This window comes from Megalops cyprinoides, chromosome 2 (genome assembly GCF_013368585.1).
Source record: "Megalops cyprinoides isolate fMegCyp1 chromosome 2, fMegCyp1.pri, whole genome shotgun sequence".
In the NCBI taxonomy this organism is placed as follows: domain Eukaryota; kingdom Metazoa; phylum Chordata; class Actinopteri; order Elopiformes; family Megalopidae; genus Megalops; species Megalops cyprinoides.
This window is the reverse complement of record NC_050584.1, coordinates 26,874,901-26,891,310: the sequence shown is the minus strand read 5'-3', so window position 1 is coordinate 26,891,310 and position 16,410 is coordinate 26,874,901. Positions and strand designations below refer to the sequence as shown.

Sequence of the window (16,410 nt, the reverse complement as noted above, 5' to 3'; positions counted from 1 at the left end):
CACACACACACGCACACACACATACCCAAACACTAGGAGGAGTAACAGTTGATGTTGGTAGACTTCACCGTGTTGATGAAGCCAAGAAGACCTGGCTTCTGGAATGCTGGTTCTGAAAAATGTCAATATCAGTTTGCGTAATTGTTATTATGAATGTTTATGCAGGTGCTCATCAGGGAATTATTTAATTATCATTATGAAAGTGTCATGTATGTCTGATGTATGTGCATACCTTCCTTTGCATCTTATGTATGTACCAAAAAAGGTACTATTTCCTTAAGTTCATGACTCAAAGTTTGTGAAAAAAAGAAAAAAAAAAAAAAACGAGTTGTGGTGAGATTGATTAGATTGCCATGGTGGCAATATCCAGCTCCGTATTCTGTATGTTTCAAGGTTAAAGGGTCCCCTGGGAAATAAGCAGATAAATCAAAGCAAAATCAAAACAGCAGCAACAACAAAACCAATATTAGAACAGCACTGCAGCATCCCAAATGCCTGGGGACAAAAGTGTCCAAGTGTCATGACATCTCTATAACGCACTCTAAACAAATCTTCAGAAAATAGCACCTCCTCTGCTAACCTGACCGACGCTGTTCGCGCACCGATCCGGCTATATTAACTCTAAGCGTCATGCCTAAGTACGTTATACCCTGTGTCCTCAGGTGCTTTCTGCTGCTACTCTGCCTTCTCCAGCCTCACAACATCTTTTAGCCCACAAACTCTTAAACAATCCATCCAAAACTGTCAGGGCTCCGCCCCCCTAGCTGTGGTGTTTTTGTTTTTCCCTGTCCATGTGCTTTTTGTTTTTCCTTGTGTTCCAGCCCCGCCCCGCTCCCCGCCCACCTGATTGCCCCATTACCTTCACCTGCCTGCCTGCTCACCTGCATCCCATCTCCTCATCAGCCCAGCCCTATTTCTACCCTGCTTGTTCCTGTCTTGTTTGCCAGTTCGTTGCAGTGTGTTTCGTACCTGTTTCGTTCCCGCAGTTTTTTTTGGATGTCTGATTTCTCCGTGTTTGACTCTGCCTGCCCTTCGTCTTTGTTTTTTTGCCTGCCGTTTTGTCCCGTTGCCTGATCGTTTGCCTGCCCGGTTCCTGACCCTGCCTGCTTCTGTTACCGACCCTGCTTTTGTCCACGGACTGCCTTCCGGTTTTCGACCCTGCCTGCTTTTGTTGCGCAACTTGCCGTCATTAATAAACCCGCCTGGAACCTGAAGCTCTCTTGGTCTGCGACTGAGTCCTTGCCTGAGCCCTTACAAAAACACCCTGTGCGATATTCCAGCGGATCATATTCAGAGCCGTACTTTGGGGCTATGTTGGAAGCGTGCTTGTTTTTGACATAAAAGCCCCATAGCACAGTTAAGTTGCTCAAATCTAGAAGTACTTTTTTCAGAGAATATCAACCTTATATGCTTTCCTTCTTTCTTGTTACTCCAAGAAAAGCTTTTCAAATATTAGAAGACCATTTTTAATACCATTCAAAAGAACCAGGCTCATACAGCCGACCTAAACTTCACGTGAAGAAGTAACCATATGCATTAAAAGGCAACTTTTAATGCCACTCAAAAGAACCAGGCTCCTACAGCCAACCTAAACTTTAGATTAAAAATAATAATCACCATATGGAAAATACAGCATTTGCCCGATTTTCACAACAGCAAACTCTAAATAAACTAGATGACTGTTAACTGAGAAATGTACAGCTAATTGCATGAGGAATAGTTGAACTGTTGGTGCGTGGACACTTTCCCTCTGTGAGTAAAAAAGCTGTTTAAACACCTGTCCCTTCCACGCACAGTATGGATTTAGCAGGCGGGTGAAGGGAGAGCGCTCTCGTGTCAACATGGAAGCATGGCTGATTACAGTTTATCGTCACAGGGACACGCCACTCTGGAGTGCTGCTTACACACCGCGCCTTTTAGGTCAAATTTATTGCCTTCCATTTTAATGGGATTTTTAATTACACCTAATGAAATATGTTAATCGTACAACAAAATTAGTTAGAGGTGGCAAATGTTTAGCAAGGCGGACAATCTGAGCACCGGGGTATTTGGAAGCAACGGCACGCAGATCAGGGGTCCAGCTCTGTGCACACATCACATGCTCACACACACACACACACACACACACACGCACATAATAACCATGGGCAGTTATTGCCTCAGTATAGACTCATCTGTCTTATGTGATGAATAGTCCCTAGTTTTGAAATTTGTGTTCTTAAGGAATAATTGGTAATATATTATGGTTTTCCCTAGCTTTTTCCATAGACCATGCAGCTGGGTTATGAGTTATTGTCTATTATTACACACCTGGGTACACTTTCTTTATAAAGCCCTGTGCTCATAATGAAATATGCTACTCTGGCTGACGCTAATTCTGATTTATGCCAAAAAGCAGCCATCAGGTTCAATTAGATTCTACATCCAACCCTACACAACGCTGCTCTAGCGCTCGTAACTTTCTGTATTACATGTGAAGAGAGGAATTTGCAATGAATGAAACAAACATTAACTTTAACTACCACTGCAAACAAACACAGCCAACCCCTACCCCTCCACCCCATTCAAAAACAAGAACGAAAAACGAATTTTATCATTTATACAAGATTCTCCCTAGACTATTCCAACCTTGAAGCATGGATTTACTGTTGTCTGCACTCTAGAAAAGAGAATGCCTCTGTTATTACAGAGGCATTCTCTGCCTTTGTAGTATATAGCTGTATGCACATCCCATTTTACTGAAATCTGGGATATCTATTATCTAGGATAGATGGTTTTCCACTGTACAATTCTAAAGGCCTTATTGAAGAAAACCAAACCTTTTTATCCATCTACTCTCCCTGAAAGTATTCTGAAGGACCTGGCCCTGGCAAAACAACCTCTGTATGTGCTTTACAGTAACCATGGTAACGTGTGAGGAAGTAAACAGCAACAGTCTGTGGGCAAGGCTGCAGGTTAAAGCTCTGCCCCTGGGGGGTGATCGGTTGAAGTGATCCAATCAGAGTCTGTTCCCTCGGGTGGCCTCTCTTGAAGAGGAGGGGGGCTATCACATCCTCTCCAAAACCAACAGGTTCCTACCATCCAGCTCCCTGCCCAGAGACTCACACAGCCTCTCTCTCTCTCTCTCTCTCTCTCCCTCTCTCAGGAACATCTATCAATCAGGAACATCGAGGCAGGGCCTTGGGGTGCCTGTGTCATGTTTCCCCAGAGTCCTGACTGGAGAGAGGGCAGGTGCATGCTGGGGCCCGGATTCTTCATGAACCAATCAAATCATAGAATGCACCAGAACACGTCAAAAATTTGGAAGCCTGGAGGACAGGATGGCACAGTCCTTACTGCAGGGAGTACACTGAAGGCAGTTCTTGTATGACCTGTCTGCAATAACCAGCATCATCATGCGTTCTTGCAACTGTGATGCAATTTCTTTGGTAGGTGAGAAGGTGGATTTTGGCTATTGCAGTTACAAAGTTTGCCATATTTGCGCCTTCTGAATGGCAAATGACGAAAGTCTCTACAGGGGGCGTAAGTTAAGGCAAAAAAAGAGAAAAAGATTCTGGAACAAGTTCTAATATGTGTGCAAGTCTTTGAAGGCAGCACTTGATGAATACAATACAAACCCCATTGGCTTAATAGCTTGGATTGATTGTTGTCATGTCCGCATCACTTCCTCTATGATTGTGCCAGCAAGAATATGCCCAGAACTACAGTGAAAGCAACAGCCAGGAAGTACACCCAACAAACGAGCAGAAGTTTGAGCAAACAAACCCCAATGACATGTGAAAGAATGCTCACTCAGTGGCCCTTCCCTAATCTGAAAGAAAAAAAGTAAAAATCACTTTAAAACATCTGTAATGTTTCGGTTTCACCACAGTATGCGTAACTAATGTTAAAGAGATACACAACTCCACGAGTGAGCCCTGAACCCCTGCTCCCGGTGCACAGCTAAACACTAAATACCAATGTTATTGCCGTTTGAGCTAAGGGCAGTCGATGCCGCTATAACTCTAAAGGCAACACTGCTTTCTAACCAAGTTTCACTGAGCGACGTCACTGCTGAAACTGCTCTGCTACCTGCTAACCTACCGGCTTTACACAAGACTCACACAAGCCACTACTTTCAGCTCCACTACACTCAATATACAAACATATTCCTTGTCTTTAGTGCTGTTTTCCAGACATCGTATCCCCCACAATACGCTGCATATCACATCATGTCAGATGTTCTTTTATTAGAGCAATATCTATTTAAATATTTATGTATATTGTATTTATACAGCTAGCCCTGTCTTGCTTGGACCTGTAATGGACATGCTCTGCCAAAATGCACAGTTTCACAGCAGTCTCAAGCATAGAATTACTGTAATCCCAACACACTTTGCAGACACGATTTAACTTATCGACAGTACATATTAATAGAGGGTTGTGGCATTTTTTTTTCCTTTTCTCTTTGGGGTTTATTTCATCTTAGGTGGACAGGACAGAAAATGGGATAACTAGCCTTGGATGAGAATCTGCTCTCCAAAGACGCTAGCGTCATCATCACCTGCTTTCACATTCATGGAATCACCTGAGTGGTTCAGTGCTTCAGAGAAGGCTTCATCTTGATTGGACTGTAACTGTAAACAGTAGTCCTTGCACTGATAATGACGATAACGACACATTTTTTAACGGGTCTTGAGACTCAGCAGAAATGACTAGTCAGCTGCAGTACATTTCTTTATGTCTGCCTTTTAAATTTCAGCCCAGCCATCAGCCAAGCCCATTGTTTGTCCCTAATCTAAATCGTATCTACCACCGTTCCAGGTTTGGTCTTGTGGAGTAACAGGGTTTCTTGAGCATGCTTGTCTGGTTCTTAATGCTTTGAATTAGAAAATAACTCGCCTGAAATTCCCAGAGGAAATATAATATGAGACAATTGGATCACTTACATGGAGGGGGGCTGGGGGTGTGGGCAGTATCAGTTTCAATTGAGTGTTTATGAAAACCCAGGAAACGTCTGGTTGCGGCAGACAAAGCTGTGAGTGTCTATGCAGTGGCGGCTAATAGCTTTTAGCTCAATTTCATACTGTTTTACCGGGTTTGCCATCTCTGCTTCCGTGCCAAGGAAAACTGAAGCAATTCATCACTCTAATAGAGAAAGACTAAAATGTATTCATGTTTAAAGGAATAGCGAGTTAATGCTTACTTTTCTGAAAATTGGATATGGTTTTCTAACCTTTTGAATATTTACCAGGGATGTCAATTACTGTCAAAAAGGGAAAAAAAGAAACAAAAAAACAAAAATAACGAACAAAAACCCTCAATCCATTATTTCCACTTCAGATCACATGTTCACTTATGTGGATTTATGGACTTTATTGAGCAATAAAAAATATACACCAGGGAAAATATTATTCTGTTTTTTGTTCAAAATCAGATTTATTTCCTCCACACGTAGAACCCAAGTTCAAAAAATGAAAAAGGGCGGTCGATTCTACAGCAAAAGGGAACAACTGGTAGAGTTCAAAAACGTTTTTTTTCCTTTTTATTGTTAAACCGGGGGAGGAGGGTGTGGCAGGAAGAGGGGGGAGGAGGGAGGAGGGAGGGGGCTGGGGCAAGGGGGTGGCGAGGGGGAGAAGGAGGCGGGGTTTTATTTTTTTTATTTTATTTTATTTTTTCTTACAGTGACACAAGCTAGGTGGTTTGTTCCAGCTCTGACTCTCCGTAGAGTTCTGCCAGTTTCTGAAACTCGGGTCCCCAGTCGTCCAGGAATCTGTAGTCCTGCTCCGATTGGGAGCGGGTGGCGGCCGACTCAGCTGACAGAGAGCTGACGGAACCGGCTGGCGAGCCGCGGCCCTCGTAGGCGTATGTCTGCAGCGAGTCGTACGGCGGCACACTGGTGTCCTGGTCGGCCTCCGCCAGCCGCCGCCGGATGAACTCCTGCACGTCCACGTCGTCCAGCGCGCCATCCGGCGAGGGGCTCCGGATGCCTCCCGCCCCCCGGGGCACCCGCTGCAGGGTCTCGGGCCGCACGTCCCGCCGGAACTTCAGCTCCTCCACCGCTGCCGCTGCCGGGTTCCGCAGGGCGATGATGTCGAAGGCCTCCGTGTCCTCCTCGCCGCCGCCCTCGTCGTCATAGGTGACCACATTCTCCCGCACGTCCTCCTCGGAGATGATCAGCGGCTCCTTCTTGCTCCTCCGCAGGGTGATGAACAGCACAACGATCACTGCAGTCAGAGGGAAGAGAACAAAACATAACATTTATATAAATACCAAATTGGAAAGTAATATCATTTTAGAAAGTAAGAACATAGCTAACCAAGAGTCCTCCGAGGTTGAAGTTAATTGCAAAAATAATCACCATCTATTAGAGGAGTGTAGGTTAACGAGGACCTAAATCAAGATAAAGAAGCTGGATAAAAACAGGTTTGTGTTTACAATTAGGACACTGGATAAATCATCAAAACAGAGACACTCTTTTTGGGTGAGGAACAGGTTAAAATGTTTTTCTTCCAAACTAAACCTTTCCCTGTTGAGAACATCAGTTCTAGAACTACTGCTGTTCTGATGCTTTGTCAATCTATCACCAACATCTCAGTATACACATCTCAGTACACATGCCTTCTTCAGGACATTGCTGAGGAAAGTAATGGCCACCGCATGAGTTAAAACTGTTTTATTGTGCTAATTTGATTCATTATTTCAGACATTTTGACATTGTTTATGATGATGCAAAAAGATCAAGGCGCTCAGTACAAATGGTAAGGCAAGCTTAGAGGAAACTAGCATGTACTTTCAATATTATACACTAAAACCTTTTCGCAACACACACACACATATACATGCGTGCACACACACACAATCCCCTGCTACATAAAACATCCTCCTCCACACACATCTGTCATATATGCCCATGTATAGAACAAATATGACCCCTTCTAAGAGTCGATAAAGACTACATGCACCTCTCAAAGTCAACTGATGGTGCAAAATGTTTCTTATTCTAATTTTTGAGAACTATTACAGTACCTCCTGCTGGCATGGAATTCCCTAAGTACTTAATACCAGACAGACCCTCCTGCTCTTGCGGTTATGAGACGAGACACGTTAACCCTGCTGACGTTATCTTAGCGCTGATATCAGATTTTTTTATGAGAGGATATTCAGCTCTGCATGCTTCACATCGAAAGTTTGCCATTGTTGAAGACACACGTGCTCTGACTTGCTTTTTAAGGCGTGGTCTGGATCAGAGTAGCAGTAGCTAGCACAGGAACACAGACAGCATTGTTTCCTCCTGTTGCTAACTAGAACCGCTAACTTACTAACTCTTACTAAATGAGATAGATGATAGAATGACACTGGATGTCTGGTCATAATGGAGTATCTGCAGTGTCACTTTGGTGTCATGGCGGTTTTTGATGATGCGGTATTCCGATTGCTCCAAACAGAATTTTCCACCAGGGTGGAGGCAATCGATCAAAGGTTGCTTTGGTGACTTCGTATTCATACCGGTAAGGTAAGGAAGATTTTTGATTTTATTTCAATCTAAATTCATCCCGTGAGACTGGCTATGTCTTTGCACGGAAACAAAAGTTTATTCACTGTGTTTATTGGGTTTTTGCAGCCGTACTACCAGACTTAAAATGAAATGTATTTTTTTTCTTTTCTTTTGAAAGAAAATCAATCCCTGCCTTCTCTTTCTCTTCCTCTGAAGTAAAATCAAAGACACATTTTCTTCCATTAGCCTATTTGCCATTGCGTGACTATTTAACAAGTGTAGAGAAAGTAAAAATAAACAAATACATTCATATAAACCATGTTTAAATCCATATCTGCAGCATAAAACTTGGAAACAAGTCAATCCTCAAAGAAATAAACTCATCTATATTAATGCCTCCTTTCATCAAGAGCACCTAGAATATACCGGATTTTTAGGGCTCTCCATAAACTAGGCTTTTGGTTCAGAACCTGACACCTGTACAGGAGAGACATTAGGCCTCTCTAGCTGTCTCCTCAGAGCCCATAAAAACGGATGGGGTTGGGGGACAAGGCCTCCCGAAAGTGATGGAGAGCACTTCCCTGCTCCCGCTGTTGGAATGCAGATGCCTGCACACCGAACTGGAGGCGTCGGACTACCAAAAACAGCGGCGTTGGCTGCTGCCCAAGGGCTGGAATTAGTATGCGCAGCCTCTCCCTCGCAGATGTGCAGAGACAATAACACAGCAGCGATTCTGCCTACGGGATACTGTCCCTCTCTCCTGTCCCCCCCCCAAATCCAATATTGTGTGGTTGATAGTGTGTGTGTGTGTGTGTGTGTGTGTGTGTGTGTGCACGAGTTTGTGTGTGTATACAACTGTGTGTGTGTGCGTGTGTGTGTGAGTGTGTGTGTGTGTGCGCATGTGCACGGGTTTGTGTGTGTATACGAGTGTGTGTGTGTGTGTGTCTGAATGTTGTTGATATTTGTTTGTGTTTTTGAATCGCTCTCCCTCTCCCCCGTCACCAAACAAACAGGTAATTTCCTGTGGCAGCTGTAATTACCTATCCCCCCCACCCCACCCCCTGCTGCCAAGTATTGCTTCACTTCGCGCAGGGAGGGGAGTGGGAAGGGGGGGTGGGGTGGGGATGTCAGAGAGCCTGGTCTGGTCCCCCTGTTGCTCGGCACGGCGGAGGCCCTCACCCAGCAGGATGACGACACAGAGCAGGATGGCGATGAGCGCTCCCGTGCTGAGCCCGGCAGACGACAAGAAGGCCTCGGCCTGGCAGGTGCGGACCCTGGCCCCGCGCTCGCAGGCGCAAACCCGCAGCGTCAACGTGCCCGTGCTGCTCAGCGCCGGCTCCCCCCCGTCCGACACCGCCACTGCTAGCTGGTAGAACTCCTGCGCTGTCCGGCTGAACCGCCGTCTGCGGGCCACGATGCTGGCGGTGCTGTCTGGAGAGGAAGAACAAAAACACAAAAAACAAACACACATCGCGTTACTTTTTTTTTTTTTTTTTTTTAAGACCTGGCTTTGTTTTCTCTTAGTGGGGCGCCCCCTTTCAGCTAGTGCAGCTTTGAACCGAGAGGTTGCCAGCTCAATTCCCCTGGTGTGGTGCCTTTGAGCAAGGTACACTCAAATATCCAACCATGTAAAAATAAAGCTATCTAAGCCTCTCCTCTATGAAAAGGCAACTTTTTTCTCATGAGGGGTTCTGGAATTTTTGAACGCAGAACACAAGAACAGAACGGCAAAGAACTCTGTACACAGATCATGAACAGCCATCACACAGATGTGACTCGTAAACGACCAGCACACGGATGCAGGCAGAGAATTTAAAACGCATGTTGTGGGAACGGAAACATGGTGTATATGCCAGAGTGACAAATGATTGTGCATCAGCTCACACGGTCCTCTCTATTTTCCCCCTAAACGCACCCCACGCAGGGCGGACAGCTGATGATATTACGCAAACTGCCTAAACTGAGGAAGCAGTCCCGCGCGGCTACCACAGCAGCATGGAGGAAACGCACGTCTTCAAGGCTCCCATCTCTGCTCCATCAGTAAATAATTACACTGGCAGACAGCGGAAATGGTGACAGGCACTTCAAGCTTTATTAACTCAGACCCACGATATTGAACGCTACAGCTTCACACATTCTCAACAGAACCTGCAGAGGGAGGGAGGGAGAGGGAGATGGAGAGAGAGAGAGAGAGAGAGAGAGAGAGAGAGAGAGAGCATAAGATAGAGAGTGTGATAGAGAGAGGGAGGGAGAGAGAGAGATTGTGAAAGAGGGAAGGGGAGAGAAACTGTGAAAGACGGGGGGAGAGAAAGAGGGAGAGAGAAAGAGAAAGGAGAAAAGAGAGAGAAGAAGAAAGAGTATGAAAGAGAGGCAGAGAGAGACAGAGAGAGAGAGAGAGAGAGAGAGAGAGGGTGAAACAGAAAGGGAGGGAGAGAGAAAGAAAGTGTGAAAGAGAGGCAGAGAGAAAAGGAAAGGAATAGGGAGAAAGAGAGAGAAAGAGGGGGAGAGGGAGTGTGAAAGAGAGAGGGAGGGAGAGAGAAAGTGTGCAAGACAGGCAGGGAGATGGAGACAGAGAGAGAGCATAAGATAGAGAGTATGAAAGAGAGAGGGAGGGAGAGAGAAAGAGTGCGAAAGAGGGAAGGAAAAAGAGAGGGAGAGAGAGAAAGAGAGAGGGAGGGAGAGCAAGAAAGTGTGAAAGAGAGGCAGAGAGAGACAGAGAGAAAGAGGAGGGGAGGAGAGAGAGGAAAGAGAGAGTGTGAAAGAGGTACAGGCAAAGAGGGGAAGAATGGGGGATTTCAGCAGAGCAGCATATTGGTATGCCTGATCACAGCCTCCCTCTTCAAAGCACAGGCAAAAAGTGTGCACGCATGGTGAGGTGGCTTCTCCTGGGCAATGGAGGGGGGACTTTCTATAGGTCAGCCGTGGCATTGTGCAGGATATTAACTACTGTATGCAAATGCAGAGCCTGAGGGTGTGAGTGTTGAGAGAATGCACTCACTTATTAGAGATTTAAATCGCCACACTCTCTCTCTTTCTCTCTCTCTCTCTCTCTCTATTCTCAGTTTGCCTCCGAACCCCCCCCCTCTATTTCTCCCTCCCTCTCTCTTTTCCTTTCCTCTCACTCCCTCCCACCCTGTCTTTCTCTCTCCTCCCTCCTCTCTCCCTCTACTTTTGCCTTTTCCATCCCCCCCTCTCTCTCTCTCGCTCTGAAATGAGTCTGAGACTTCATTAACTAATAACACCCCCGCAGAGATGAGACAGGTAAACAGCAGTATCTTGTATTTACATCTTACATCGTACTGTATGTGAATTTCAAAGGGGGTGAGAAAAGAAGAAAAAAAAACGCCTGAAATGATTTTTTTCCCCAGAGATGAAACAACTTGCATTTATTTGATGCTTTTTTACTCTTAAACACACTGATTACTTATTGCTCGTGTTTTTTTTTTTTTTGTTATGGGTGAACCACTCGTCATTCAGACATTAGAAGCATGCTCCATGCAGCTCTATTATTACACTGAAAACTATGTTTTAGCTGACAGAAGGAGTGTGCACAAGCCAGAAAAGAAGGGGCATTCAAATGAGTTGTACAGCTCTATTTACTCTCAGGGTTTAAAAAAAAAATTCAGAGGTAAATCAAATGGTACTGAATTCATTTATTCATTTAAACTACACCTTAAAATGGGAGATCGAGTTGTATAGTTAGTGTTTGCTACTTTATGCTTCCTCATAGAAGAATGCATTGTTATATTCCCCATCCCATAGTAACTACAACATTACACTGATAAGCATTTGCAACTATAGACAGAGCATAATGCTGTTCCCCATTTGGTAATATTTCAATCTCATGTAACCATGTATTCCTAATGACTCATTCGTAAAGCAAATACACTATTACCTGCATCTGTGTAATTAATACTATGTTCCACATTAGTTACAATTGTGCTTCATATGTGGTAATATTGTTACATTTTGTTCCTAAAGCAATTGTAATATTTAATGGGGATATTAGCAAGAAATATTTTACTGTTACAGAAGCACTCCATTCTAAAGGCTAAATTCTAAATTTAGATATATTACATTTTTTTAGTATTATTTTATTATTCAGTATATTATTTTGTGTAATGCTTTGTACAGTCATCATCATACTCTTCCACACATAGCCTCAGTACACAATTTGAAGCATTGGTCATGATGGGAAGGTCAGGGACCTGATGACATCATGAATTACAGTGATCACGATGCACTCACAACACTGTAGCATTCAAAATGTTAATTTCTTACTGTTTGAGTGCACTTTGTTAGTCATTTCCATATGAGATCATTAGTGAAGGTCTCCAAATGCGAGCGCACGCACACACAAACACACACACGCACACACACCCACACACACACACACACACACACGCAAGACTTCGAAGAGTTGCCTCTAATGACCATGTTTAATTTCACACTCATTCTCTTATTGTTGACACTGCCCGTGGCGTCAGAGGATAATGACTAAAGCTGCAATTAGTACACAGAGTCGTTCTAAACAAACAACTGTAATTGTATTGATGAACTCATCCCAACACCCTGATTCCCAAGCCATCTAATAACCCGCATTCCTGCCTACAGCCTCAGTGATTAACGAATTATGTGCTAGCAATCGTAGTGGATTTGTGACACCTAGAACAGACCAAGCCTTCAGCTGTTCTCACTGATGAGAACATATCGCAGCATTTCCACATAAAGAGAGAACAGCCTTTTGGTTGGCTGCCGGTTATTTCACTTGTAGTATCGGATGTAGCCATGGATACTGTGATTTAGTGACTGTGTGATATATGGTAGTGTATGTACTTGACTTCCCTTAGTTTTCTAGGCTGTCTGTAGTTTAAGATTAGCACAAATGAACATGTGGTAGTGCTTAAATAGTTTAGTGCTCACACTCACTGGTCTGGGATTGTTGTTAGCTTGGTCTGACACATTTAAGTTGGATGGATACACTTGTGTTTTGTTGCACTGGAAGTCGCTCTGGATAAGAGCATCTGCTAAATGAATGTAATGTAATGTACTATAATGTAAGGTAACAGCATGTAATGGTTTATATACATCAGCGACTGAGAGTGTGCGACAGCCTCCACCGATGATCGGGTTCGTGAAGCCTCTCTCTCCCGTTGCTGGCGCGTGTTACACAGGACCATGCTCCACTGCGTCTCTGTGAACGCACTTCCTGTTTTAGCAACATGTTCGGGATTCGCTGGGCTCCAGGAGAGGAAACCTGTGGGGAACAGGCCCCGCAGGGAGTCCTACAGTGCTCGCTTCGTTAAGCACCACGGCAAAAGCGCCGCCTGGAAAACGTCTTTATTTCCCCCGCCTTTTTTTCTCTTTCTCTTCAGCAAAGATCATTTAATTGTGGCAGTAAAAATGGGCCAATGTGATTTTTTATTCTATATCTGCAAGTATGAAGGGTACAGCTAATATGGCTGTTTAGAGAACATTTACAGCCAGAGCAAACTTTACGAGCAGTGAGAACGAATACAGAGAGGATTCCCCATAGGACCATCTTCCGCTCTCCGGCCTATGATGCATTTGCTTTCATCACAATGAATCACCCTACAATTTTTTTGTGGAGATGAAGCTTCATATACACTGGGCATTCTTCCTGCGGTTATGCAAGACTTCCATGCTGTTCTGTATTTGGCTGTTGATGATAAATCAGGGAAAAACAATGGCTGCTAAGTGCATGAAATATGCAATAACTGAACAAGGAAGAAATGTTAGGCTACAAGCATGTGCTGTGTTATGGTATTTACACACACACACACACACACACACACACAGCAACCTACACCAACATTATGGAGGAATGCTTAAAAAACATACTCTGTTATAATTACAGGCCCATTCTAATTCATTCACTGCTTAAATGGTCCATCTGCTTTCCAAGTGCATGATTCACCCTGTCCTGATGTGAAAATATGTTCTGTTTTTGTATCTCCTTTGATACATGATAGCCATACATTGCATCCATAAGTTAGTACTATGCAATTCTGATGTGAATACACCATGTAACATGATACTACTTGTATGTAAAACCTTCAACACAATGTAGTTACAAACGAGTGTAAGTGAGCTATTCACATAGTAATAGCAGTTTAACTTGAAAGAACTAAACTATGTTTCAAGAATGACTTGGGGAATGTAAGGTGTTGAATAGGCAGTTAACTGTGGAGGTAATGATTAAGTGGCCAAAAGCAGAGAGCAAGTTTGGGAATTCAACCAGAACAATGGGGTTAACAACCTTCCTCTCAACGGGAGCCAGGGGAACTTTAGTGACCACAGAAAGTCAGGATATAAGTTCAACATCAAGCCCGAAGGACAGAACCTACTACAGCACAGTGCCCCCATCACTGCTCTAGTTCATTAGATTTTACATGGGATAATGGCCTGCCCATTCACTTACATCTCATTAGTACACTATCCTACCAAAAGTAATGGGGCACCCCTTCTGTTTGCAGAAAAATGGGTGTTAATGCAGGTATGAATGCGGGAGGTTTAAAGACAATAACACTGGGACATTGCAGTGGCCAGCACAGAGCTCAAAACTCAACCCGAAAGAACATCTTTGGGATGAATTTGGGCAAGGCCAAGATGACCTTCTTCAACAGAGGGTGGAGTGGTGCACAATACCACTATCTTTGCATCAGAAATTAATAGGTATTTCACAATGCATTGAAACAGTCATTAAGGCCAAAGGTGGGCAAACAAGCTATTGATTTCATCGTATAAATACATGTTTTATTCATAACTACCCGTGTCCCATGACTTTTGGTACGATAATGCATTCTGGCAGTATGGTGATGTGGGCGTAATTAAATTCAACATCATGGGTATTCCATGAGGGACATACAGCACAGTCAAGTGTACCTTCATAGTAATCCTTACACAGGTACAAGGTCACTATAAAGTTAGCAAAACCACAGAGGGACACTCAGTGTGACTCCTTGCTGAGTCAGACAACGAGAACAAATATATTACATTACATGATTCTCATCTAGAACATGCTCTTATCAAAAGCAGAACTACAGACTACAAACTACAAAGCAGTACAACTTACATAGGTTACAATTTTACATGTTACCCATTTAGACAGCTGTAGACAGATGTTTACTGAGGCAATTCTGGGTTAAGTACCTTGCCCAGGAGTACAGCAGCAGTGCCACAGCAGAAACCAGCAAAATCGAACCAGCAACCTTTCAGTTACAAGTCCTGCTCCTTACCACTATGTTACTCTGCCGCCCATCAACTCTCCTGGCACATTTTATCGAAATTTGATGAAAATACATTTCATGATTCACAGCAGCACGGTAGACAGATGTTTCATGCATGTGAATATCACACTGTGTGATTTTTATTTTTTTTTCCCCACTTTGTGCTGCAGAGGGAGCTTGGAGAAAGATCGGTTTTCAGCACTACAAGTGAAATGCATTCAGCTCACACGGGGGCCATGAAATTCGATTCATTTTTATAATTTTCTCTCTCTCTCTCTGTCTCTCCCCCTTTCTCTCTCTCTCCCCAGCATCAACCTCACCGGCCCCTCTAATATTAACAGGCTATTCTCTGTGGCACCAAGTGAGATTGTTCCGGAGCATTGGACCTTCTTTTTCTCTTTCTTTTTTTTTGAAATTATTACCATTGTACCCAAAGAGTCACCCGTCTAATGTATGTCATTAATCTTGGGGATGCAGTTCAGGTTTGGGAGACAGCAGACATGACTCGATTGAGATAAGGACGGCGGGGGATGTGTTCTGTTATGAGGCAAAGGAAACCCTCAGCACATCTGAATACCAGAAATTCAGCCACCATCACATGTGGATACATTTTCATGAGCTCGTAATTCGTTGATAATGAAGTTCAAGTAGGCTGACACAGCATGGCTGTTAGTTGGATACCAGGGCTTGGGGGAGTGGGGGGGTGGGAGTGGGTTAGGGTGGGATGATGTGAAATATGTAACACTTGTTTTGTATCAATTTGAGGCATTTACATAAAATAATTGCTTTTGAATTCTGAATACAGCTTAAACAGCGATGAGGGCTTTTTTTATTTGTTTGGACCGCATTTATTTCTTGGACATTTGAAGTGATTTTAGAAGAATGGTGGTTGAAAATATGACAATTACTAGTTCAATGAATCAATTAACATCCGTAGCTTTTGCAGGATGAATTTCAGGTTTCCCGTCCCTTTGAAAAACATAACAGATGTTCAGATGTTGCGCGTGCCATTTCTTCATGTTGAATGAAGGCAAAAAAAAAAAAAAAAACTCCAATTAAAGGGAGCACAGTTTCTGTAGTTTCAGCTACACAACTCTCTAACTGTTGGTTTCCCTCCTGAGGAGCAGGTTTCTGCTGTGGCACTGCTGCTAACTGTTGGTTTCCCTCCTGAGGAAGTGTTTTCAAACCATCAAGAATTCCAGTCTCAATGCAAACAGCAGGGCGTCTGAGCAAAGTTCTGGCATCTAGACATTCCCAGTAGATCCGATAATGTGCTTACATCAAATGCAAGTTTAGTGCGCGTATCCTCCTTCAAAATGCAACATTTTTGTATTTGTGATTCAGAGGATTTTATATTGAGTTAATAGGCATTAGCTCAATTCTGTTTCACCACTGCTGGCAGGGTATTTTTTATTACTTGTTTCTGATTTTTTATGGTTGAAAAAAGAAAAGAGCCTTCTACTGTGGGTTGCTCTACTGACGTTTTGGTAACGTCAGTGCAACGCTCCACTGCTCTACTCATGAGGATAAATATATCTTTCAAATTTTCATCACTGTTGTGGCTTAATGTATCTTTCATTTCATCCTGAATGTCAATAAACATGAAAACTCATCACTTACCCTGATGCACAAAAGCGTGAGAAACACTCTTAAAGGGAAAGTCCACAAAAAAGAAGGAAATAA

General features: G+C 43.6%; 1 protein-coding gene across 1 annotated transcript in view; it reads right to left on the bottom strand.

Moving 5' to 3' along the window:
* Positions 1-5,614: 5,614 nt before the first annotated feature.
* Positions 5,615-16,410, bottom strand: part of LOC118770363 (cadherin-18-like) — an 86,281-nt gene continuing 75,485 nt past the window's right edge. Inside the window, exons 10-11 of the mRNA XM_036517985.1 lie at positions 8,657-8,908; positions 5,615-6,206 (exon numbers count right to left, since the gene is read on the bottom strand). Of these exons, the coding sequence (XP_036373878.1) occupies positions 5,674-6,206; positions 8,657-8,908 (785 nt within the window). The 3' untranslated portion in view covers positions 5,615-5,673. The remainder of the gene's footprint in view (positions 6,207-8,656; positions 8,909-16,410) is intronic.